The sequence below is a fragment of the Rhipicephalus microplus genome, unplaced genomic scaffold (assembly GCF_043290135.1).
Source record: "Rhipicephalus microplus isolate Deutch F79 unplaced genomic scaffold, USDA_Rmic scaffold_22, whole genome shotgun sequence".
NCBI classification, from domain to species: domain Eukaryota; kingdom Metazoa; phylum Arthropoda; class Arachnida; order Ixodida; family Ixodidae; genus Rhipicephalus; species Rhipicephalus microplus.
The window spans coordinates 6,013,661-6,036,532 of NW_027464595.1; the positions used below are offsets into that span (position 1 = coordinate 6,013,661).

The following is a 22,872-nucleotide window of genomic DNA, read 5'->3' on the forward strand; positions in this document are numbered from 1 at the left end:
TGAAAAAATAACCAGCCGTGAGCAGGAATCGAACCTACGACCTCCGAATAACGCGTTCGATTCTCTAACCACTGAGCTATCACAGTGACCTTCCCTCCATCCACTAGGTTTATATGTGAATTCAGAAGTAGGAGTGACAGTCAGAGCTATCTATAAGCCAAAGAACGAGTGTGAAAACACTCTTATTCGCATGTTTGGCGTCACGTAGCACGTGAACTTATTATGAGCGGGCTCGATGAGCAGGTTCGATTCCTGCTCTCGGCTGGTTATTTTTTCATCCACTTTTCTTTCTTCTTTCTTCTTATTTACATTCCATTGGTTCTATTAACTTCCGCTGTACATTCCTTGGCATTACTGTCTGTTAGATCTCATTAATATTGTGTTAAAACACCGAAAAACGAGCCCTTAGGTATACACTTGTTTCTCTTATTTCATTGAACGAGAGTCTCGTACTGGCAGACTTGGTGTGTTTATGTTGTATAAGAGGAACAATTATTCAGCTGCCCGCTCATAATAAGTTCACGTGCTACGTGACGCCAAACATGCGAATAAGAGTGTTTTCACACTCGTTCTTTGGCTTAGAGATGGCGCTGACTGTCACTCCTACTTCTAAATTCCCATATAAACCTAGTGGATGGAGGGAAGGCCGCTGTGATAGCTCAGTGGTTAGAGCATCGAACGCGTTATTCGGAGGTCGTAGGTTCGATTCCTGCTCACGGCTGGTTATTTTTTCATCCACTTTTCTTTCTTCTTTCTTCTTATTTACATTCCATTGGTTCTAATAACTTCCCCTGTACATTCCTTGGCATTACTGTCTGTTAAATCTCAATAATATTATATATATATATATATATATATATATATACTCTTCACAGTATATGTATAATTCGCGTTACAGAAAACTAAGCCTCGCTGCACTTTCATATTGTATTCATTTATTAGACGAAATAAAACTCATTTAGAAGTTGGTGCCATTCGTGCATGTATAATTTTTCTGCCACACAACTTTGCCAGCATACGTGTAACATGTTGACGTGCACGCATCGCACGCCACCAACTCCTAAAAGGGAATGGCACGCTCAACAAAGGAAGCACTGCCCAACCAAAACACAGTCTGTAGTAGACAAGCAGACGCTGCAGTGGCACATCAGTTATGTCACTTCCGCCGGGCAAAACTGAACGTCACACGCACAATGTTGCCATTCATTCTTGGCAAGCGAAGGGAGCGTTGCAAGTCAAAGTATTAAATTCATTTGAAAAAAATCTGCGAAACTATCAAGTTTCCAATCGGCATGAATGGCGCAAACCTCCTAACTACGTGCCCAATAAATTCGATTGTGATCTATTGACGGGAAAAAAATTGCCGGAGTTGCGCTTTTACAATCATTTTTTCCGCTGCCTCGTGGATGTGAGGCACTGTAAGTTTTCTGCAGCGCACTTGGCTTTACATTACTTTCGTGTTCGGTTCATCTTTCATTAGGTGGTGACACAGTCTGATGACGAAAAAATATGGCGAGGTGTGGCGTATTAATAAAGCTTCACATAATAACGCCATGACTGGGTGATTTCATCAAGCATTTACTCGTTTTCATGTCAGCTGAGCCCAACAGCAATGACAACTTCTCCTGTTTGATGACGCATCTAGGCACCTTGAAACTTGGATGCGGGACGAAGTAACTCCACTAGCTTAAAAAGCAATATGAAAGGGCGGCTCGATTTGAAGTAAAGGCACTAGCTATACCTAGCATATAGACCCGGAAACAAATACGTGTAGTATTTCGCATTCGTGGCATAGGTGTGTTTAGGCAAACACGATCGCAACACGGAGGTGATAATTGTGCACACACGCTATCAAAAGTCGGGTGTAAAGAGATGAGGCCGCTGCAGCTTGTAGTGAAAATACTTTGATGCAGTATAACGTTCCTACACAAATTGAAGGATGAGGACACAGCACATACAAAGGCGTGAGCCTTCTGATGATCGCTGTACAGGCGAGCCATGCGCTGCCATTACTACCAGTTCAAGCCCAGCAGATCGTTTTGCTCCCCCTCTCCCCGACCTTTTACGTGAGGCCAAGCAAACAGCCAGCACGTTTCCTTTACGCTTACGAGCCGAGGTCATTAGCTGCACTTCACACACTTTCACTCACACATAAAACTGAAGAAGAGGTGGATGGTATCTCTGTGCTGTGGCTTTATGCTGAACCTCACGAAGATGGCGATGGCAAAGATGGGCACAGAGTGCCGGTGTAGTTGCTAGCGCTCTTTTAGCTGTGGAGTTTACCATCAGTTGAGTTGCTGCGAGAATAACACCAGGCTGCTAGATTGGCTATATAATATAATTACGTTATAAAGAGAGGTTGGGGCTCGAGTTTGCAAACGTATCAGGCGGTCGAGAGAAGTCGCCTCAAAATTCAGTGATATGCATACACTGTTAACGTAAGTTCTCAGTACTAGAGCACTACATTTGTTTTGACTAACTACACTAGGGAAATATCACTTACTGGCACCTTTGATAATGACAGCGAATGAGCGGATGGGACTTATTCTCCCTTGACTTCTGCAGAATGCATGGGTATTGCATTATATAGCTGTCGTGACAGTGAATTCTTTTGTGATATCCTATTGAAAAGACGAATAGCCCGAAAAAAAAAACGTTTCTCACCATGTCGTATGTGTAGCTGCTGTTGGTAGTGAGTAGCGGCGGTCTTTTCAGCATGGCTGGCTGAACAACCCGGCAGTCCTCGAAGGTGTTGTCACCTTCCAGGTAGTGACTGATGATCACTACAATGCTGGGCGTATAAGAATACCTGCACATTCATACGAAGAGGACGGTCAGAAAGGTTGATTGATTGATTAATTGATGTGTGGGGTTTAACGTCCCAAAACCACTGTATGAATATAAGAGACGCTGTAGTGGAGGGCTCCGGAAATTTTTACCACCTGGGGTTCTTTAACGTGCACCCAAATCTGAGCACACGGACCTACATTTTCGCCTCCATCGAAAATGCAGCCGCCACAGCCGGGATTTCATCCCGTGACCTGCGGGTCTGCGGCCGAGTAGCTTAGCCAGTAGACAACCGTGGTTGAGCGACAGTCAGAAAAGTGACGATATTTACAAATCTGTTGAAGTCACGTTGGCTGCCGTGGTCATCACGAATTCGTCAATGCCAATATTTTCTTTTTCTTTGCTAATTGATCAAATCATACCACTATAGCATATATACCCTAGTGGCACGACCGACAAGCCACGTCTGCTTTCTAGGTGGCCCAAAACGACACGAAAGGCTGCTAGGATTCCTCGCGGCGCCACTGCGCCTTTTCATGTGAGCTAGCTTGTGCCGGCTGCGTGTTCTCTCATTAGCCTGGGCAGCCCGGGAGTCAGTCAGTGCTTGTGCAGGGTACATGCCTGAGATTGGCGCATTCAGACAACGTCACCTATAAAGAAACTTCTTCAGGGCCAGGAAGCTCTACCACATACCTCAATGAGGCGACAGCGCTTGTTGCGTTGTGCGCTGTGGTGCTGCACAGTGCAACCAACGCCGACATGCCACGGCGCGTTTGCATCGGCGTTGCAGCCCCTGAAGCATTACTGCGCTTCGACAAGAAAAAGCGAATGCTGCATCCTTCCCTGTGTGCCATCGCGTTGTTTGAATATTGATGATTGCTGCTTGTTCTTGGGTTAGTGTTCTTCTTTGAGTTACAAGACTGCAAGCAACTGCGTTGCCAAGCCAGTGTTGTGAAAACATTTCTGAGGAAATCGTGAATCTGGGCCGCTAGTGAGCGTATCCGGATTTTTGACTGACCAAGGCACGTGGAAGACATAGATACGGGCTTTCGTTAGGGATAGTGTCAACCCATTAAAGATGCCAAAGCAAATGCGCTTCTTTTAATTCATTTCATGTGTTGTGTTACATATAAAATCGTGTTATGCCCTGTCACTTTTATCCCATGCGCGTTTCAAAGTACACGTTAAGACCATTACAATAAGAGGGAACCGTAATGCTGCTGGTTTCTTGTCATTCACAAATGTTGGAAATGATTTTTAGCCAGAGTGATATAGAAGAGAGGGCCAGCGACGGCCGGAGGGAGGTCTAGGGTACACAAGACGCGCTTTTTTGTTCCCCAAGTTCGTTCTCATGCTTATCAACCAGAATTCTTGCGAAACGCGTACCGCTGTCGTGTGGGCCGTGTAAGAAAACGAGACTTATGAGCGTCTCTTGCAGGATGGATAATTAAATTTCAAGTTCTAACAAGCTACTCTACTGCACGTTTGCCATTTCGCGCTGCTGCACAAGAACCGTGGTGGAGTCTGCGCTTCGTTAGATATCCCGCACCAACAAACATGTCCTTAGTGACATGTAAAAATTGAGAATGAATTCTCTTTGTTTTGCCCGGGGTGTCTGAAGCAATAATGGGAGCGCTCTGGCGGCTTCGTTGTTTGGATATTCCATGCCAACGCTCAGTTTAGGTTGTCCACGCACTAACCGGGTAGTATTGCGTCTGCTTGAACCAGGGAGAAAACGCGCGTTCCAAGTAACTACAGCTGCAGGTTTACAGGAGCCCGCGATGGCACGACAACGCAGCCGAAGCTGGCAAGAAATGCAGCAGTGGTGGCACCTGGGGGCATCCGCGTGAAAGCTTACGGCACAGTCTAGCCGCTCGTGCCACAAGAGTATATACGAGTTTACTATAGACGTGTCATTTACCTCCGTCATCCATTCACGTCACGAAATACCGAATTTGGTATATGTGAAGCTGGCGAAACTGTCGCCAGCATGGTATGAGCGTAGCGTGTCATGTTTTACATGACACGCATACCATGATTATCGTGTTTGGACGTGCTATTTACACACGTCATCTATTCACATCACCTGATGTCAAATTTGGTGTATGTGGAGCAGCACGCTATGAGATTACAACGTAATTATGCTTCACTTGACAATATTGTCCTGATTATCACGTTCAGACAAGTCATTTACCTTCATCGCGTCTTCACGTCTGTGATACCAAATTCGGTAAACGTGGAGCTATCGAAATAGCTGAGAGCGAGCTATGAGAGAGCATGTAGTCATGTTTTACATGGCACGCGTGTCTTCATTATTATGTTTGGACGAGTCATTTATCTTCGTCGTTAATTGACGTCACGTAAAACCAAATTTGGTGTATGTGAAGTGAGCGAAACGGCTGCGAGTGCATCATGAGCATAGAATTTAGTGATGGTCATACAATACACTCATGTGATGATTATCACGTTGGCACCAGTCATGTAACGTCGCCATTCATTCTCGTTCCATAATAGCAGATTTGGTGTACGTGAAACTAGCCAGGCGACCACGAGCGCACGATGAGCGTGGCGTGTAGTCATGACTAGTCATAACATGAAGTAATTACATGCAAGTTATTATTTCCACGTTTGAATCTGTCACTTATGTTCGCAATGCAGTTATGTCGTACCATACCAGTTTTGCAAAATGTCATGTGAACGAAACCACCGCAAGAGCAGGAAGACAATGAAATGTATATCATGACAGTCATGACATAAGACTTCATGAATTTTATGTTACGACAAGTCACTTACGCTCGACGTATCGTAATGTTATGTAATACCGATTTTGGTATCAATACTATAATCCAGACAACCAGTAGAGTGAACGTTGTAGGCGGCTGGATAGCTAGATACTCTCAAAGGCGCCGAAGTTCACTAAGAAATGCTCCTCATTCAAAATACTAGGAAGTGAACAAAACAATTTTCTCGGCTCGGCGTTGGCGTTTCAAAGCGGCGTCTCTAGCACACAATTCAGATTTTTCTTGAGAGGCATCGGTCGAGAGTGAGGCGCAAGCGGGCGAGAAAGTGGGGTGCAGGAAGGAAAAAGAGAACGGCGAGATAAGAAATGGCGAAGCACTTCACCTACTTTTAGGGGCAATGCTCCTTATAGCGGCACCCGTTCGTCCCTCGTAGTCGCTATAGTAGTGTGTAACCGGTCTTTAATTTAGACCTCCAAGGTGGTGCCGGTGGGAGATTTCTTCTGTGCGTTGTTGAAAAATAAAAAAATTTGCAGCGAGCGCGTTATATAAAAACTGAATTCTCCTGTCTCTCATTCCCTTTTAGCAGCCATTGGCATGTACATTGAGCACTATCTGACAAGAAAGGGTTGCTACGTTGTACTCGCTGGGCGTAAGGTCCTAGGTTTTAGAAAGGTTCAGCGAGCGTTGGGCCGCAGCGCCAGGAATACAGTCAACAAGTATATACCATGAACTCGAGGTGGTTAAAGGTGGGAAGTAGACATAAAGCGCAAGCCGTAAGAAAGTGTGCGTGTGCCTCCTCTTGTTAAGTCCCTGGAATGTCCGCTGGATGGCAGTGCTTCTACATCAGGAATATATGATGAAACGATGCGAGATGGTGGTACTTGGAGTGTTGAAGAGGTGGACGAACGGACACATAGACGGATGCATGGACGGACACATGGATGGCTGCAAGGACGGATGGACGCATTGACGGACGCACAGATGGACGTGCGGAAGCACGAACAGACACACGCAGGGACGGGTAGATGGATGCATGGATGGCCACACAGACGCACGCATGGACGGACGGAAGCAAGATTGAATGGACGGATGAATGCTCTGCCTCACTCTCCATTATTCACTCCGTAGATATGCTGCCAATTTTTTCCTACACTCCCTCGCACTGCATTCTCCAGTTGCTAGGGACGAGGATAAGCGTGTCGGCCCGGAGCTGTTGCTGTTACCTTGTTTCATTGAGGGACCTTATATTTTGGTTCAGAAGTTCCCTTCAGCACTGTGGAGGCTACAGGCTCCTCCACCAATAGGAAAGGCGTTGAGCCACCCAACGTGTATTCATTCGCGCCATGTCATCTGCTCATCGTATTCACGGCGTCTGCCCAACAAATTGTTGTTATTATGGCTAGTTTATTACCTTAAACTGCAGTAAAACTACTAAACAAGCAACTACAGTGGGAACTGGAAAGCCCGAATAGGTTCCTCAGCTGAAGATCGCTAGAATCCTATGCCGCGGGATTACTTCACTTATTGGCTGCTTCTCTGCGACGCTGTTCATTGCTCTGTTATGTCTGTCTCTTAGTCGAAACGTTCATTCGCGTCTCCCGCAGCAGCGCTTCTTTACTCTTTTTTTGAATGCGAAACATTTCTTACCGAGCTTCGGCGACTTTAAACGTATCTATCTATCTATCTATCTATCTATCTATCTATCTATCTATCTATCTATCTATCTATCTATCTATCTATCTATCTATCTATCTATCTATCGATCTATCTATCTAGCCGCCTACGACTTTTAGGTCTCCCAGCAGCTTCAATATTAGTATCAATACAAAATTTGGTATGGCATACCATGATTATAGAGCAACATATTTCACAAGTCATAACATGAAAATCATGACATGTGTCATAAATGTCATGATCTTCATTTCATGGTCCTGCAGCTTTTGCGGTGGTTTCGGTCCCCGGCATGTTGCAAACTGGTATGGTATGACATGATTGCATGGGGAACACCAGCGACAGACCCTAAGATGACAACCATGACATGTGTGCCATGTAACAATATGACTGCATACTACGCTCATGATGCGCTCACGGCCGTTTCACTATCGTCACATATACCCAATTTGGTATTACGGTACGTTAATAAATTACAAACGTATGTGACTGGTACAAACATGATAACCAGGAGATGCGTGTCATGTCAAAACATGACTACATGCCACAGTCAAGGCACCAATACTTCTCTGCGTGACGCGGTGTGCGTGCTCGGCGGCGTTCATTTCATCGCCACGCCACGCGAACAGACAGACAGACAAAGAACTTTATTCAGGTCCTGAGGAACTGCGTAGTAACGGCCCCGTTTAGGGGGAATCCGTAGCAGTCGCGGGCCGCTCCCACGTAGGGACCGGAAGACCGTTGCCCTCCGCCCTCTCGCAGGCCCTCTGGACAGCCCGAAGTTGAACCAGGAGGTCGCCGCTGTGAAGGGCTTCCTCCCAGTCCTCTTCTTTGTTGAACTCTGCGTCACGTAACGCAGGACATTGCCAGAGCATATGAGGTAATGAGCAATACGCCTCACCGCAGTCTGGACAATGCGGCTCGATGTTGGGCGAAAAATGGCTGAACCTGCCACGCGAAGGGAAAGACCCCGTTTGGAGCATCCTGTAGGCCGATGATTGCGGTCGCGTAAGTTTAGGATGAGGAAGTGGAAAAGTCCTCCGAGATAGATGATAATGAGTCATGATCTCGTGGAAAGTGAGTAGCGAGTCCCTGTATCTTCCGGCGTCCCCGCCTGCGAATCCGCCGGGACCGCCGCGGTGAGCGATACCTCGCGCACGGTCATGGGCAAACTCATTGGCGTTGGGGACATCAGGATGTACGTTGGCCCCCATGTGGGCCGGGAACCATGTTATGGGGTGAAACCCGGCAGCCCCCTCACAGCCGAGGATGGCCGCTGCCTCACGCGAGATCGAGCCCGAGGCGAAAGCCCTAGCTGCGGAACGCGAATCTGTAAAGACATTAGGACGCGATGGGTCCTTCATTGCTATGGCGATGGCGATTTGCTCAGCCACCATTGCCGAAACCTTTCTAACCGAGGCAGAGCATAGGAGTGTGCCACTATGATCGACCGAGACCACTGCGAAGCGATCCGAACGCCCGTACTGGGCTGCATCGACAAAGGTCGCGAGATGCGGTCTGTTTGCAACTGATTTTAATAAGGAACGGGCCCGAGCTATGCGGCGCCCTACATTGTATTGTGGGTGGACATTTCTTGGAAGTGGAGCTACCGAAAACGTGCCTCTGATCGAGGGTGGTAGTGTTACATTACGCTGGTTAGTCGCCGTAGGACCGCAGCCTATGGATTCCAGGATGCGCCTACCAGCCCTCGAGGACGATAGTCGCACGACCTGAGCCATCTGCTGGGCCTCTATCACCTCCGAGAGGGAGTTATGCATGCCCAATTGTAGGAGCTTCTCGGTGCTAGTGTGGATAGGCAAGCCTAGAACTCGCTTTATGCTTTTGCGCAGTAGTGTATCAATTCTTGCCTCTTCTCTTTTGGACCAGCGCAATGCCGAAGCGACATAATTAATGTGGCTTATGAGAAATGCATGATAGAGCCGAAGGAGATTGCTCTCGCTCAGCCCACCCCTGCGGTTCGAGACCCTGAGTATGCGCCTAAGCATGTTCTCCGTCTTGGAGGTGATGCGGGCTATAGTTCGTGAGTTGCCCCCCTTGGACTCTAGCAGGAGTCTGAGGACCCTGATGGAGTCCACCCTGGGTATTCTCTGCCCATCCCGTCTGTATAAAGCTATGGGAATCTGTTCTAAAGGAGTGAGGTTCCTCAGTCCTTGTCGGGTGGGTCTGTATAGTAGTAACTCAGACTTTGCCGATGACAGGCTCAGGCCTGAACCGACTAGAAAGTTCTCCGTGATGTCTAATGCCTCTTGGAGCGCCTGCTCTACCCCGGCGTCGGACCCTCCCATGCACCACACGGTGATATCGTCCGCGTAGAGAGCATGGTTAACCCCGCGCACCGTAGCGAGTCGCTCCGAGAGGCCCTTCATGGCAATATTGAAGAGTAGAGGAGAGATAACTGCCCCCTGTGGGGTGCCTCTCGCTCCCAAGATAAATTCCGTGGATTGGATTTGACCAATCCTAATGGTAGCCCTACGATCCCTGAGAAAAGACCTAACGTATGCGTGGAACCGTTGCCCTAGACCCATAACCGAAATTGCCTCAAGCACAAACTTGTGCGAGATATTATCAAAAGCTTTAGCTAGGTCTAGAGCTAGTATGCCTCTAGTATCCCTGGTGTTGTTGTCAATGATTTGTCTTTTGATAAGGAGCATCACGTCCTGTGTGGATAGTGCAGATCTGAATCCTACCATATTGTGTGGAAATAGCTCTCTGCTTTCTATGTACTCGCATACCCGATGGTGAATCGCATGTTCGGCCACCTTGCCTACGCAGGACGTAAGCGAGATGGGTCGCATGTTCTCCAAAGCCAGAGGTTTGCCTGGCTTTGGGATAAGCGCTACCGAAGCTGTCTTCCAGGATTCGGGGACGTGCCCCGTCTCCCAGATCTTGTTGACTTCCTCGGTAAGCTTCTCGATGGATTTGCCATCCAAGTTACGTAACAGCTTATTTGAGATTCCATCCGGGCCCGGTGCAGAGCGTCCGTTGAGCTCGTGGAGGACCTTACAGATTTCTGGTTCAGTGAAAGGTGCGTCCAGCTCCGCCACCATTCCACCCCTGTAATGCGGATAGTCCGCATCGCCGGAAGGGCCCAGCGGAAGATAGCTGTCCGCTAACCTCTTCAGGAGGGCCTTTTCGGACACTCCCTTCGCTTTTTGGTTGTGAACGATTCTGTCAATAGCCAATCGCTGATTTCCCTTCGACTGTGACTCATCAAGTAATTGTTTGAGGAGGTTCCATTTGGCCCCCACTCTCATCTGTCCGTCAACCGAATAACATACTTCATTCCACTGCTGTTTGGAGAGTTCAATAAAGTAGGCTTTGATCTCGCGATTGAGTTGCGCAATTTTCTTTCGAAGTCGGCGATTGAGCCTTTGCGTCCTCCACCGGGACAGGATGGAATTCTTAGCCTCTAAGAGATGCGCGAGGTGTGCATCCATCCGATCGACCTTCAGGTTCATTTTGACAACCTTGGTCGCAGCATTAGCATCCGCCTTGAGCCTTGCAAAGAGGCTGTCTAAGCTGTCGTATTCATCCCGGTCCTCCTTCCGCAATTTACGAAAGGCATCCCAGTCCGTTACTTTAAATTCCCTGGGGGGAGCTGCATTGACTGCTAGGGTAATAGCCACTAGGAAGTGGTCACTACCTAGATTCTCTTGCAAATTTTGCCACCCTGCTCCGGCGACGTTCTTGACGAACGCCAAGTCTGGAGTTGTGTCTCGGACCACCGATGTGCCAATTCTTGTCGGGTATTGCGGGTCCGTAATCAATTCAAGAGAACAGCTAGATACGGCCTTTAGGAGGTTGTTGCCTTTGGGGGACTGCCTGGCGTATCCCCAAGCGTCGTGCGGAGCATTAAAGTCTCCCGCTACCACGATGGGGGCCCCCCTGGCCAGAGCCACCGCTTTTGCCATGATCGAAGCGAACCCCTGCCGCTTGTCCGACGGCGAGCTGTACACATTCAGGAGGAATACGCTGTTCTTGAGCCAGCTGCTGGGGATTATTTCGAGGATAATGACCTCAGCCTTGCTGTTGCCAAGCTGTAGTTTGTGTTCTTGAAAGGAGCACTTTTTTGCGACCAAGGTTGCCAAACCGCGCTTCCCTTGCTCGCGCACCGAGACGACTCGATAGCCCGGGAAAGTTAGCGCATCACCGAGAGTTTCCTGTAACATAATTACGTGCGGTTTGACCGCCTGAGAAGCAATAAAGTGCAGCAGTGGAGCCCTGCGCCTTTTGAAACTGGCACAGTTCCACTGCCACACGACCAGTTCATTAGTGTTGCCCGCCATAATTACTGTTCTGAGACAGCCAATCTCCTGTCGGGTTGACTGTTACCGCGCCTGCAGGCGACTGTGCCCTGTTCGGGCCTATCGGAGGCGAGCTACCCGTAGCTAGCGATGCCTGTGTACCTTCAAGAGACGACACCCTTTTCAGTAGGGTAGTCATGCTATCAGCCAGTTGTTTAATCGATTGCTGCATGCTTTCGAGAGCCTTGCTGTTGGATTCTGTCTCCATAGCATCCCACTCCCCTTGGGGGGGTGAGGCCCTACGTTTTCCTGAGCGCGCCTGCACGTCCTCTGGTGGGGGAATCTGTTGTCTCTCACCCTGCGAGGAGTAATGTTTGCGGAACGACTCAAGGTCAGCCCTCAGCTGTTGAATCTCTGCCTTAAGGCAAGCATTCTCTTGGATCAACTTAGCTACCCTGGGGTCTTCCCTATGCTCTGGCAATGGTACCCGCGTTACCTCTGGTGGCGGCGCCGCTGGCTTCGGCTTGGCTCGATCCGCCCAGGTAGGTACTTTCTGGATTCGTGCCCGGGAGCAAGAGCGCCCTTTGGTGCGAGCGCGGCCCCTGGAGCGGTAGCGCCGGCGGCCAGCCGGAGTGACGGAACGCCCCTGCCTGGGAGCGCTTGCCACGCTGGAATCCCTTGACCGGTCCGCTTCGACCAGCTGTTGCTGAGACTTTTTGACGCGCTTTCGGCGCCGTCGTCCTCTCCGTCGCACGACGTAAGGAACTTGAAAGCGTTCTTTGCACGTTCTGTCCGCCGTCGGATGTGGGCCTCCGCAAAGGGCACATTTCGGCGAGCACTGGTGATTGTCGTGTGGAGACACGAGCCCACAGCCCCTGCACACCTCTCTCTCTCCTTGTTGGGGTTGGGGCAAACATCGGCCCTGTGACCAAGTCCTCCACACGCGTAGCACACGTCGGTTTGGCGCTTGTAGAGCGTGCAGCGCAGCATGCTGACGCCGCATATGACATAGTTTGGTACCTTCATGCCGTCGAAAAGCACTACCACAGTAGTGGTGTTCTTGATCCTTTTGGCTTCTAGGGCCTTCGGATTTCGCTGGTTGACGATCATCGTTTGGAGCTGGGCCTCGCTGATGTCAGTGTCCACTCCTCGTGTGACTCCTTTACAAGTGTTATCGGGGGCCGCGACATATGCCGCCACATGGTACATTCCTTCACTTATCCGAATCTGTTGGATCGCGGCGTAGGCGTTTGCGTTCTTCTGCTCCGGTGTGGAGACTACGAGAATGTTCTGGGCGATGTTTGGGCAAACGATGTCCCCTTCCGTCTCTGCCGGGGCAAGAGCAGCCGCCATGGCAATAGCCTGTGCGAGCCTAATTTGGCTTACTTTTCTGACGTCAAGTCCGTCCCTCGGCCTGACGATAATTCGTATGTGGTCCCTCGGCAGCCGGGGGAGCCTCGATGCAGATGCGAGGCGCTTCATTGCACCTTGCGGGGCTGCCGTGCGGCGGCCTCCCTTCGAGCCCACATGTGATGCATTGCCCGCGGAAACTGGCGTTTCTACACGAGCTTTCTTGTTCCTGCCCAGCGCTGTCGTCCAACCCGGGCGATTGGCTTCTTCGTGAGAGATTTCCTCTCCTTCCACCATCGCTACTTCGGGCATGTTGCCCCTTTTCTCCCGCCTCTCGCCGTCGACGCTAGGCTAAGCCCGGTAGGGTTAGCCGAGCCGCGGCGCGTTCCACAAGAAAAGTTCCAATAATTCAACAAAAGGACCACTCACCGAAAAAAGTCTGGTGTCGACGTGATCCTCAGAAGAAACTGCGTCGAATGAAACGCAGCTCGAGCACAGGCACCACAAAAATCCTAACGAAAACATTAACAGAAACGGGAGCCGATCTTCTCGCGTCCGCACTGGTCGGCGCCCCCTGCGTCTCCGCCACGCGAAGGTCATGCCAGATACTAGCAGGCGTGCGCCATCCTTCGTTGCTTTGATGCATGCGCGTTTCAGCACGTCCGGCGTCCCTCCGTGACGAAAAGAGGGAGACGCAGTGTTGTTGTGGGTAACGCATCAGCGCGAAACGCACCAAGTCGCTTTTCGCGCTGGTTGCCAGCGAGTCGCGCAGACGGATGCTGGTCGCGCCTGGCACCAGAATAGAGTTCTCGCGTTTCGCAAAAGTAGCGTCGCTGAGGCCAGTGTGCGCGTGCAATGCTACATGGGAACACTCCCATTGAGTCCTTCATGATGCCGTTGCGGCCGTTTTGCTAGCTCCACATATTCGAAATTTGGGGTTAATGATGTCAATGAATGGCGAAAGTACATGGCTTGTGCAAACATGGTAATCCTGGCAAGCGTGGCATGTGAAACATGCCAACATACCACGGTGATAGCCTGCTCACGGCCGTGTCGCTGGCTCCAGATATACTAAATTTCGTATCACGTGACGTAAATAGAAGACGAAGGCAAACGACACATCAAAACATGCATGATAATCGTGACACGTAAGTCATGTGCACTATCTTTTACCTCAGGCCCTTAACATTGTTGTGATATTAAAGTGATATTTCTACCTTACTCATTTGTGTTTCGCATATTATCGATTCCCACTGTACGTGGGATCTGTCAATTTGTTTTTGTTTTCTTCGAAGCAGAATTTGACGCGCATGGAATGTTGTGAGAGGTGGCATATAAGATATTTAGAGGTGCAGTGTTCTTGGCCTGACGGTGCAGTCCGAACATTGCCTCGGCACGTTATGATAGCAGGTGCAGCAAGGAATGCAGCATATCTCGCTAATATTGACAAAACGTACCTGATGATTTAGTGGCCAAGTTAGATGAAACAAATCGATGGCTGATTTTAACATTTCTTTACTGCTGACAGCGCAGTGGGCGCGTAGCAAGGGCAAGTCCAGATCGAAGCGGAGAGTCACTTCTTCATGGGTGTTGATTTGTTGTTTATTAAACAAAATTATCGGTGGTAACCAACACAAATAAATAAATGCGTAAGAAATGAAATAATTGCGAAGAAGACGAAAAACATATAACGTATATTTGGTGTGTAAAACACACCAAAGACACAATATTTCAAGCGAACCTCATCAATTTTAAGCCGTATATGGGAATATGTTTTACTGTGCAAACGTCTGGCTTCTTAGAGCCGTTCCACGCACTTCCCGCATGGCCGCAAAGCACTTGCCGGGAGCCCTACCACACGCAACCAGGGGACAAATGAGCCAATTGGCAACGCTCTTTCAGCTTCCGCAGCGTCGCCAAATGGCGTATTTGTCCCCCACTTAGGTGCGGTACGGGTCCCGGCACGTGCGTGGCAGCTGTGTGGAAAGCGCGTGGAACAGCCCTTACACACTGTAGCTTTGATAGGGCAGAACCAAAGTGGTGAAACACAGTAGAGTTTCCATGGGAGATGCCGGTAGACAAATCCCGAAGGGCGCCTGACATAGACCGCCTAAGAAATGCATTCGCATATCAAAAATAGGATCAAAGAAATATTTAAACACTTCATTTAGCACTTGTTGGTGCTCGGAACTGCAACAGCTTGGAAAAATTGGCACTTTCTCTCAGAAATATTTCTGCACATAAATTTGCTGTGCTCATAGACACATATATAAAGCACTTTTGGGACAGGGAATTTTTTATGATTACGGTACCCACCTTTTAATGACACACCAGCTGAAACATGCCGTTTGGGATTCCTATAATGCAACCGTATGCTTCCGTATGGTACCAATATATTTTCTGTCTATTTATAATATTTCGCGATGCATATGTTCTTAAGAATCTTAATTATTCAGAACGAATAATAAAAACTCTTTACGCTAATATTTAGTGATTAGACGTCTGTCAAATTCATTGCTTTTTTTTAAATAATAAAAGTTAAGTTCAATGGAAAAAGCTATTCTTTCAATACGTTGGTAGCCGCCATGATGTAAAAGAACTTTCCAACACCGCAATAAGGCACTGTCTGATTTTTAGTGCTCGTGAGATATTTCGCAAAGAGCGCATCTATAGCTTACTTACAAAAAGTGTTCAGCGTACGCGTCTTCGATTTTCGGGTCTGCAGGTGGTAAGGCAAAAACGGTGACGCACTTTTCATCATGAGGCTGCTCTCTTGTGAAGTAGGAGTCGATGCACTGCAAGAAGTAGGAAGACTCAACACCATGCCAAGTACAAAGGTAGGTGCAAGAACTCAGTACTGAGAAGTATGAAAACTCGAAGAAACGAAAGCATTCGTTGAACAGTCGGATACACCTTTTCGAAGTCCGCCGCATTTCCTCCTCAGAGACGGATGCACACAAGCCTGCACCAATGGGCACGCACTCCTGACTGCGCTGAAGAGTGGGTGGCCGCGCTTTTGCAGAGCTTTGGCAAGTGCGTGAGCGGGAATGTTTGTTTAGTCGAGGAGCAGGTCGGCATGCCACGCTACCGTTGTCTGGGTTGATTTGATTGATATGTGGGGTTTAACGTCCCAAAACCACCATACGATTAGAGAGACGCCGTAGTGGAGGGCTCCGGAAATTTTGAGCACCTGGGGTTGTTTAACGTGCACCCCAATCTGAGTACACGGGCCTACAACATTTCCGCCTTCATTGCAAATGCTGCACCCGAGCCGGGATTCGATACCGCGAGCTGCGGGTTAGCAGGCGGGTACCTGAACCACTAGACCACCGTGGCGGGGTGGTCATCTGGGTGCGGCCATTCCTGACTTCTTAAGTTGTACTCCACTAAAGTTTTCTAATGCACTCTGCCTATACAATCCCTGCACGGCGATGGCGCGCCGCCCCGCGGCTGTCATATAGCGTACTGACATGCTTTGGCCGCAAAATAACGAACACACATATTAAATAAACACTCAACGACAAGCACAAGCGGCACTTCCAACTAGAGTAGACCGGGTGCAAATCCAGACTTAAGTAACAACATACAGACATGCGCACTTTTCACACAGCCTTACGCTATTCAGCTATCGAACAATCTCTTCTCCGATAAGTACAATGTCACCGACTGTTCACTGATACAACTTTCACCTTCCTTCTTAATGTAATATGCTTCCATCAACTCACGCGCAATTTCATGCCTACTTCTACCTGGAGTCTTTTACTTCTACCTAGTTGATGGAAGCATATTACATTAAGAATAAAGGTGAAAGTTGTACCAGTGAACCGTCGGTGACGTTGTACTTATCGGAGAAGTGATTTTTCGATAGCTGGATAGCGTAAGGCTGTGTGAAGACTGCGTATGTCTGTATGTTGTTACTTAGGTCTGGATTTGCACCCGGTCTACTTTAGTTGGAAGTGCCGCTTGTGCTTATCGTTGAGTGTTTCCTTACTTTGTGTGTGTGTTATTAAGCATGTCTGTAAGCAAATACCAACTAGGCCAACGATCAGTATTGTCACATAGCATACAGCCTTTTAGAGCCCGAGCAGAACCGAACGCTCCCACAACGTTCGCTAGCACGCAGTTCATTGAAATCGCAAACAGTTTCCGTAGTCATTTGCACTAAAACGTACACGTCTTGTCCTGCGGGAATGACGTTTTACATTTTTTCGATTCGGCCCTGCTTTATTAGACAGGGAAATAAGTCAGTTACGGTGGTGAGACGTAAATAGTGTTTGGTACCCGCTCCCTCCGCCATCTCTGCTTCTGCCGCTGCATGCTTGAATCGGTATGGGACACCACCTTCACAGGTGCAATATTTATTACGTGACGGTTCTGCAGCCATAAAGCTGGTGAAAAAAGAAAGTTATGCAAGACATTTTAGTTCAGCTTGTGGCTGATGGAATGCTTAAATGGACTTTAATAATTATTAAATTGTCGTCTGCCTTTTGAAGTTTTGGGGAAAGCATGCGAGGTCAAGTAGTGCTTTGCTGGGCATAGAACCATCCGATAGGGAACGAACTGACTTACGTAGCATGTATATACCGTAACCACAACTAGCCATCCAGCAGGGCTATGCGAACGCAGTAGGATCCAGCTAGGACTTTGATGGTTGGGTTAACCCTTATTAAACGGGCGCAAGCCACCATAGACCATGGGCCTCCAAATCGTAGATGTTTTGGTATAAGAAGGAATTTGTTGATAACCTAAAAACTTAGCAATAGATCATTATCAAAACAAGTAATCAGTCTAAATCACGAGAAAAAAACATTAACATTGTTGAAGAATAATCTCGATTGAGATAACCTTATCTATAAATTTGTTTCGTCTCCCGCAGTAAAGCGCAGTTGTACTCGCAAACGCTTCATCGCCTAAAATCTAGTACTGTAGCCCCAAAAGGAAGAACCCCCGAAAGTGATGAATTGAATCTCATTCTTCAAAGTGACTCATCAAGAAGTGTTTTTCTTTGATGGGTAAATAAATGTGCATGTTAGGAAGAAATAATGCAGAGCGAAGTGCAGAAGAACTACTAGGTAAAACACGAAGGTTTGCCAGTGCTGTAACGACAGATGTGCGTTCCGGAAAGCAGCATGAATAACGCACGAGGTTGTACTGAATGAGAGACGACACGGTAGCAAAGTGACCGTACCCGAAGTAATCGCCCTCTTCACAAGGTGAAGGGAAAGATGAAACGGGGCATGTGGCGTCCTCTCTGGTAGAAATCGTAGCGCCTTCTCATTCTCGCCCACGCCTGACGCTCTTAGCATGGCTTCGCGTGCGGTGAAGTAAAGACCATGATACTGATGAGCGAGGATAATGCCGCGACTACTATTTCAAGTGAAACTTTTCGCTAGACCCGGTAGCTCAAAATAACCATGCAACGAAGCTTCAACAAACGAGAACGCCACCGGCAACTCACGATGATATCCACGATGCACCGTAGAATCAACATTCATTAATGGATGGCCGGGGAGCCATCAGTATTTCTAAATACTCTGAGTTTGTTGCAAGTGTGCGAGTAGTGGCAGGCACAAATATTATTTTAAGTGTGAAAAAATGACAGCTTACGCTGATAGATATGAAGCAAGCATCTTGCATTCTACACACCTGACGCACGCATTTGCCGTCATACTGACGGCGGGCAGCAAGGCGTTAACTAACGTGCAAAACGTAGCGGCTATTGTGCAGCTTCTCCCAATTAATCCTAGTGGCATTGCGGAAAAATGTCTCCCTACGATATACTAAAATACGACTCGAAGAATCAACGCACTGGCCATGGCCGGTAATGCCACCATAGCTACCAAGGCAATGAGGAGCTGCTGTCTGCTATGCGTTTCTCAACGTTGTACATCCGCCGCACTACAAATAGCACTGCGCGTACCTTTCAAAGCCCCTCTTATAGATCCCAATAGAAGTGTATAGTTTGGCTTTGGTCTAGAAGGCGGAAATGTGCACTCTTTTTTTTTTAACGACGATAATAGGCACGCATCGTGCCTTGATTTAATGTGCTCTTAGCCCAATCTGGTACCGAGATATATTCCGTCAGCTTGTACGTAGGATGGTGTTTACTAATCCTACTTCCTTTTGTTTGTGCGGCATTTTATTATCATAAATAGATCAATAGGTTGCAGGAATATGCCCCATAACCTTGATAAAGATTATACACTGGATTTTTCAATTAATGAGTCAAAAGTCTTTAAAATCAGGAAAACGCGATGTTTACCCACAGGCCTTGGCAATCACTTTTTTTCGGTGGTGGCAGCCTTATTAAGTAGGCTAAGCGGCATCACTTTTTCTTTCCGGTCCTTGTTTTTCGGCGCTTTTAAGTTGTTTTGTTATGTCTTGCAGACTCACCCGAGCCTTCATGCTCCTAAAAAATAAATACTTTAAATTTTAATTAGTGGTGTCAATTGGTTATCTCAAAAAGGAGAATTGAACTTCTTTGTGCTGAGAGCACATTACAGCTTTGTAATTTAAAAAAAAGCGACATTTAGCGCAATTATTGTGGCGTATCAAAGATCAACCTAATTCATCAGTGCACTTGAAACCGAAGCACCTATAAGCGCATAAAGCAGACGACCAGCAAGACATCGCTATTGAAGGCAACTTCTTCCAAACACGAAGTTCTGGCGCATTCTTTAACAACGTTGCCGCGCGTGCACAATTGCGACTGCAATATACGCACCCTCAAAATGATATCAGTTAATGTTTAGCAATACGAAGATCATTAATTGTTTTTGATGTCCTCAAAAAATATTGCTGTTGCAGCCTTCCGCGTGTTGGTTGTAGTTTCAATGCTCAGTTAGAGTGAGTTTAATTACTTCGCAATTATCCATGCAGGTCGTTTTTTTATATCTTCGAGCTTTATTGGATTCCTGGTATGAAGTACTTCAACTCCTCAATATGAAACCCGCTGACCTCTACTCTTTGAAAAGATAAATATTTGAACATTCACAGTAGCGGGCAGGCACCCTATCTGTGAGTCACTAACACAAAGTAAGCCAAAATTAGCTGAGATGGGAGTTCGTCCAGCATAAGAGCCCCCAAAATTTTCCTGCTCCAATTATTTACTCCCTGGTGCGGAGTTAACTCGGCACATGTCGCCGTAAAACGCCCCCTGCTTAATGACGTAGTTTATGAACGACATTACTTGTTAAACTCCCCACAGAGTTTCAGGTCACATAATTACGAACTCCCTATGAGAGTTTTAAAAACCCTTCTTGGTCGTGACATCCGTATGTGCGAGTGTTTTTTGTATGTACGGGCATCTGTTAGCAGGTCGGCGTGAAACACCAGTGTTTTGTGTGGCTGATGCTGCGAGCATCTGTCGACAGGCAATGAAATCATCAGGGCAGCGAAAACTTACAACGACCGGTTGGTGTTGCGAACATTTCAAGATATTTCGCACTAGTGAAACACGCTGGCCATCGCTCTGTTTCCTCAACGAAACGCCGCGAATGCTGCGCTTCAAAGAGCCGAGTTACACAAATGTTTGAAGAATAATTTATTGGTAGCAAAAGTAAGCTGTTACGGTCGTCAGCGACTGCTTCTGCTGTTTCCTACGTCTAAAACTTCGAAGTGGTCTGAAGTAAGCTTCGCTCGACCACAATAGGCTGGCCGGCAACTGGTGTGAGAGTTGCGCCGGCGACGTGCCCGCTCCGACTCCACCGATGGTGGCTTCTCGGAGTACCACGCGTATTTCAGTGGCTGCAACATCTAAACGGCAAGGCGGCCTCGTTATACCACCGGTATCAAGCCGCCGTCAAAACGACCTCACACTGTACGCCGGCCGCCGTGGCAAGCTCTGTGAACAAGCCTGGATCACTTGCGAGGCAAAGAATGTGTTTCAAAAAAAATAAAGGCTGCTGGCATGAATAACAGTTTTCTGCGCCTTGCGACCGCAGTTGTGAAATTACTAACATGAAGGCAAGCGCCTAACGAGGTGTAGTACAACCATCAGCGATCGCTTCTGCAGTTTCATTGTCTAAAACGTTGAAGAGGACCGAAGTAGTCTTCGATCGATCGAGCAAGACTGGCAGGCTACCGGCGTGAGAGCTCCACCGGCGACGCGCTCGCCCCTATTCCGCCGATGGTGGCTACTCGGAGTGTCACCGGTATTTCACCGGCTGCAACATCTAAGCGGTAAGAAGGCCCCGTTATGCCGTCGGTATCAAGCCAGCGTCGTAGCGAGCACGCACTGCACTAGCCGCAATGCCGAGCTCTACTAGTGAGCACTGACCACCAACGAGGCAAAAATTGTGTTTCACACACAAAAAAAATATCAGATTCCACGTTCAGTGGAAATTGATGATATGTGAAACTTGGATGAGAAATGATATGTCACTTTAAAATCAGCAGAACGCTACGAGGTGGAGATAAATGGTGCCATACATGATTTACCTATCATGCTTATTGTGTTGCGATGTGTTGTTTACCTTCGTCATCTATTCATGTACCGCGATACAAAATTTAGTATATGCGGAGCTAACGAAACGGCCGTGAGCTTGCTGTGAACGTGGTATGTTGTCATGTTCTTACATGAAATACGTCTGAAGATTATCATGTTTGCGCCAGTCGTATAATTCATCAACCACTGCCGTCACGTAACACGGTATTTGGTATATGTGCAGCAAGCAAAACGGCCGCGACCGCATCATGAAGGGCCCAATATACTCCGATGTAGTGTTGAAGCGTGTGAACACTGGGCACAGCAACGCTACATTAGCAAAACGCGAGTACTCTAAGTCTGACGCCAGGCTCGACCAGAGAACGTCGGCGTGCCCCACGGCAACTGGCGCTAAATACCACATACTGCATTTCACGCCGCTGCGTTACCCAGAAAACACTGCCTTTCCCTCTTTTCGTGACGGATGGACGCCAGACGTGCTGAAACGCGCATGCGTCCAAGGAACGCAGCGCAGCGCACGTCTGCGAGTATATGGCAGAACCGGCCCCTGGCGTGGGAACGCCGGCGTGACGCTACGAAATGAACGCCGGCGGGCGCGCGCACCCCGTCACGTCGAAATGTATTGGCGCATTGACTGTGGCATGCAGTCATGTTCTCACATGATACGCATCTCATGATTATCATGCTTGCATCAGTCACAAACCTTCGTCCTGCATTGGCGTCACGTAATACCGAAATTGGCATATGTGAAGCTAGCGAAAACGCCGCGAACACATCATGAGTGTGGCATGTAGTAATGTTGTTACATGACACGAATGTCGAGATTATCATGTTTGGGTGTGTGATTTACCTATGTCGTCCATTCGCGTCACGTACGACGAAGTTTCCTACATCTGAGGCTAACGAAACGGCCGCGAGCACATTATAAGTGTGGCTGGTAGTCATATTGTCACATGACATGCATCTCATGTTTGTTATGTTTGCACCACTGTCTTACCTTCGTCCTCCATTCACGTCGCGTAATAACAAATTTAGTATTAGTAAAGTTAGCGAAGCAGCCACCAGCGCATCATGAGCCTGGCATGTAGTCACGTTGGTACACAACACGCATCTCATGATTATCATACTTGCATCAGTCACATACGTTAGTCATTCATTCACACCTCGTTATACCAAGTTTGATATATGCGAAGCTAATAAAATGGCTGCGAGCACATCATGAGCATGGCATATAGTCATGTTGTTACATGACACGCATGTCATGAATTTGATGTTAGGGTCTTCCGCTTGTGTTCGCCAGGCAGTCATGTCATACAGTACCAGTTTGGCAACATGTCAGGTAAACGAAACCACCGCAAGAGCAGCAAGCCCAGGAAAGGTAAATCATGACATTCATGATGTATATGTGAAGATTTTCATATTGTGACCAGTTATATATGCTCATCATATAGTAATGCGATGCCATACCAAGTTTGACAACGATTCTATTTTTCAAACGACCAGAAGAGCTAAAAGTCGTTGGTTGATTGATAGATTAGATAGATAGATAGATAGATAGATAGATAGATAGATAGATAGATAGATAGATAGATAGATAGATAGATAGATAGAT

General features: G+C 47.8%; 1 protein-coding gene across 1 annotated transcript in view; it reads right to left on the bottom strand.

The window, feature by feature from the left end:
- LOC142786337 (uncharacterized) overlaps window positions 1-19,219 on the bottom strand; it is a 39,931-nt gene extending 20,712 nt beyond the window's left edge. The window contains exons 1-3 of the mRNA XM_075883969.1: window positions 19,208-19,219; window positions 15,497-15,609; window positions 2,665-2,809 (exon numbers count right to left, since the gene is read on the bottom strand). Coding sequence (XP_075740084.1) covers window positions 2,665-2,809; window positions 15,497-15,609; window positions 19,208-19,219 — 270 coding nt within the window. The remainder of the gene's footprint in view (window positions 1-2,664; window positions 2,810-15,496; window positions 15,610-19,207) is intronic.
- Window positions 19,220-22,872: the final 3,653 nt, after the last annotated feature.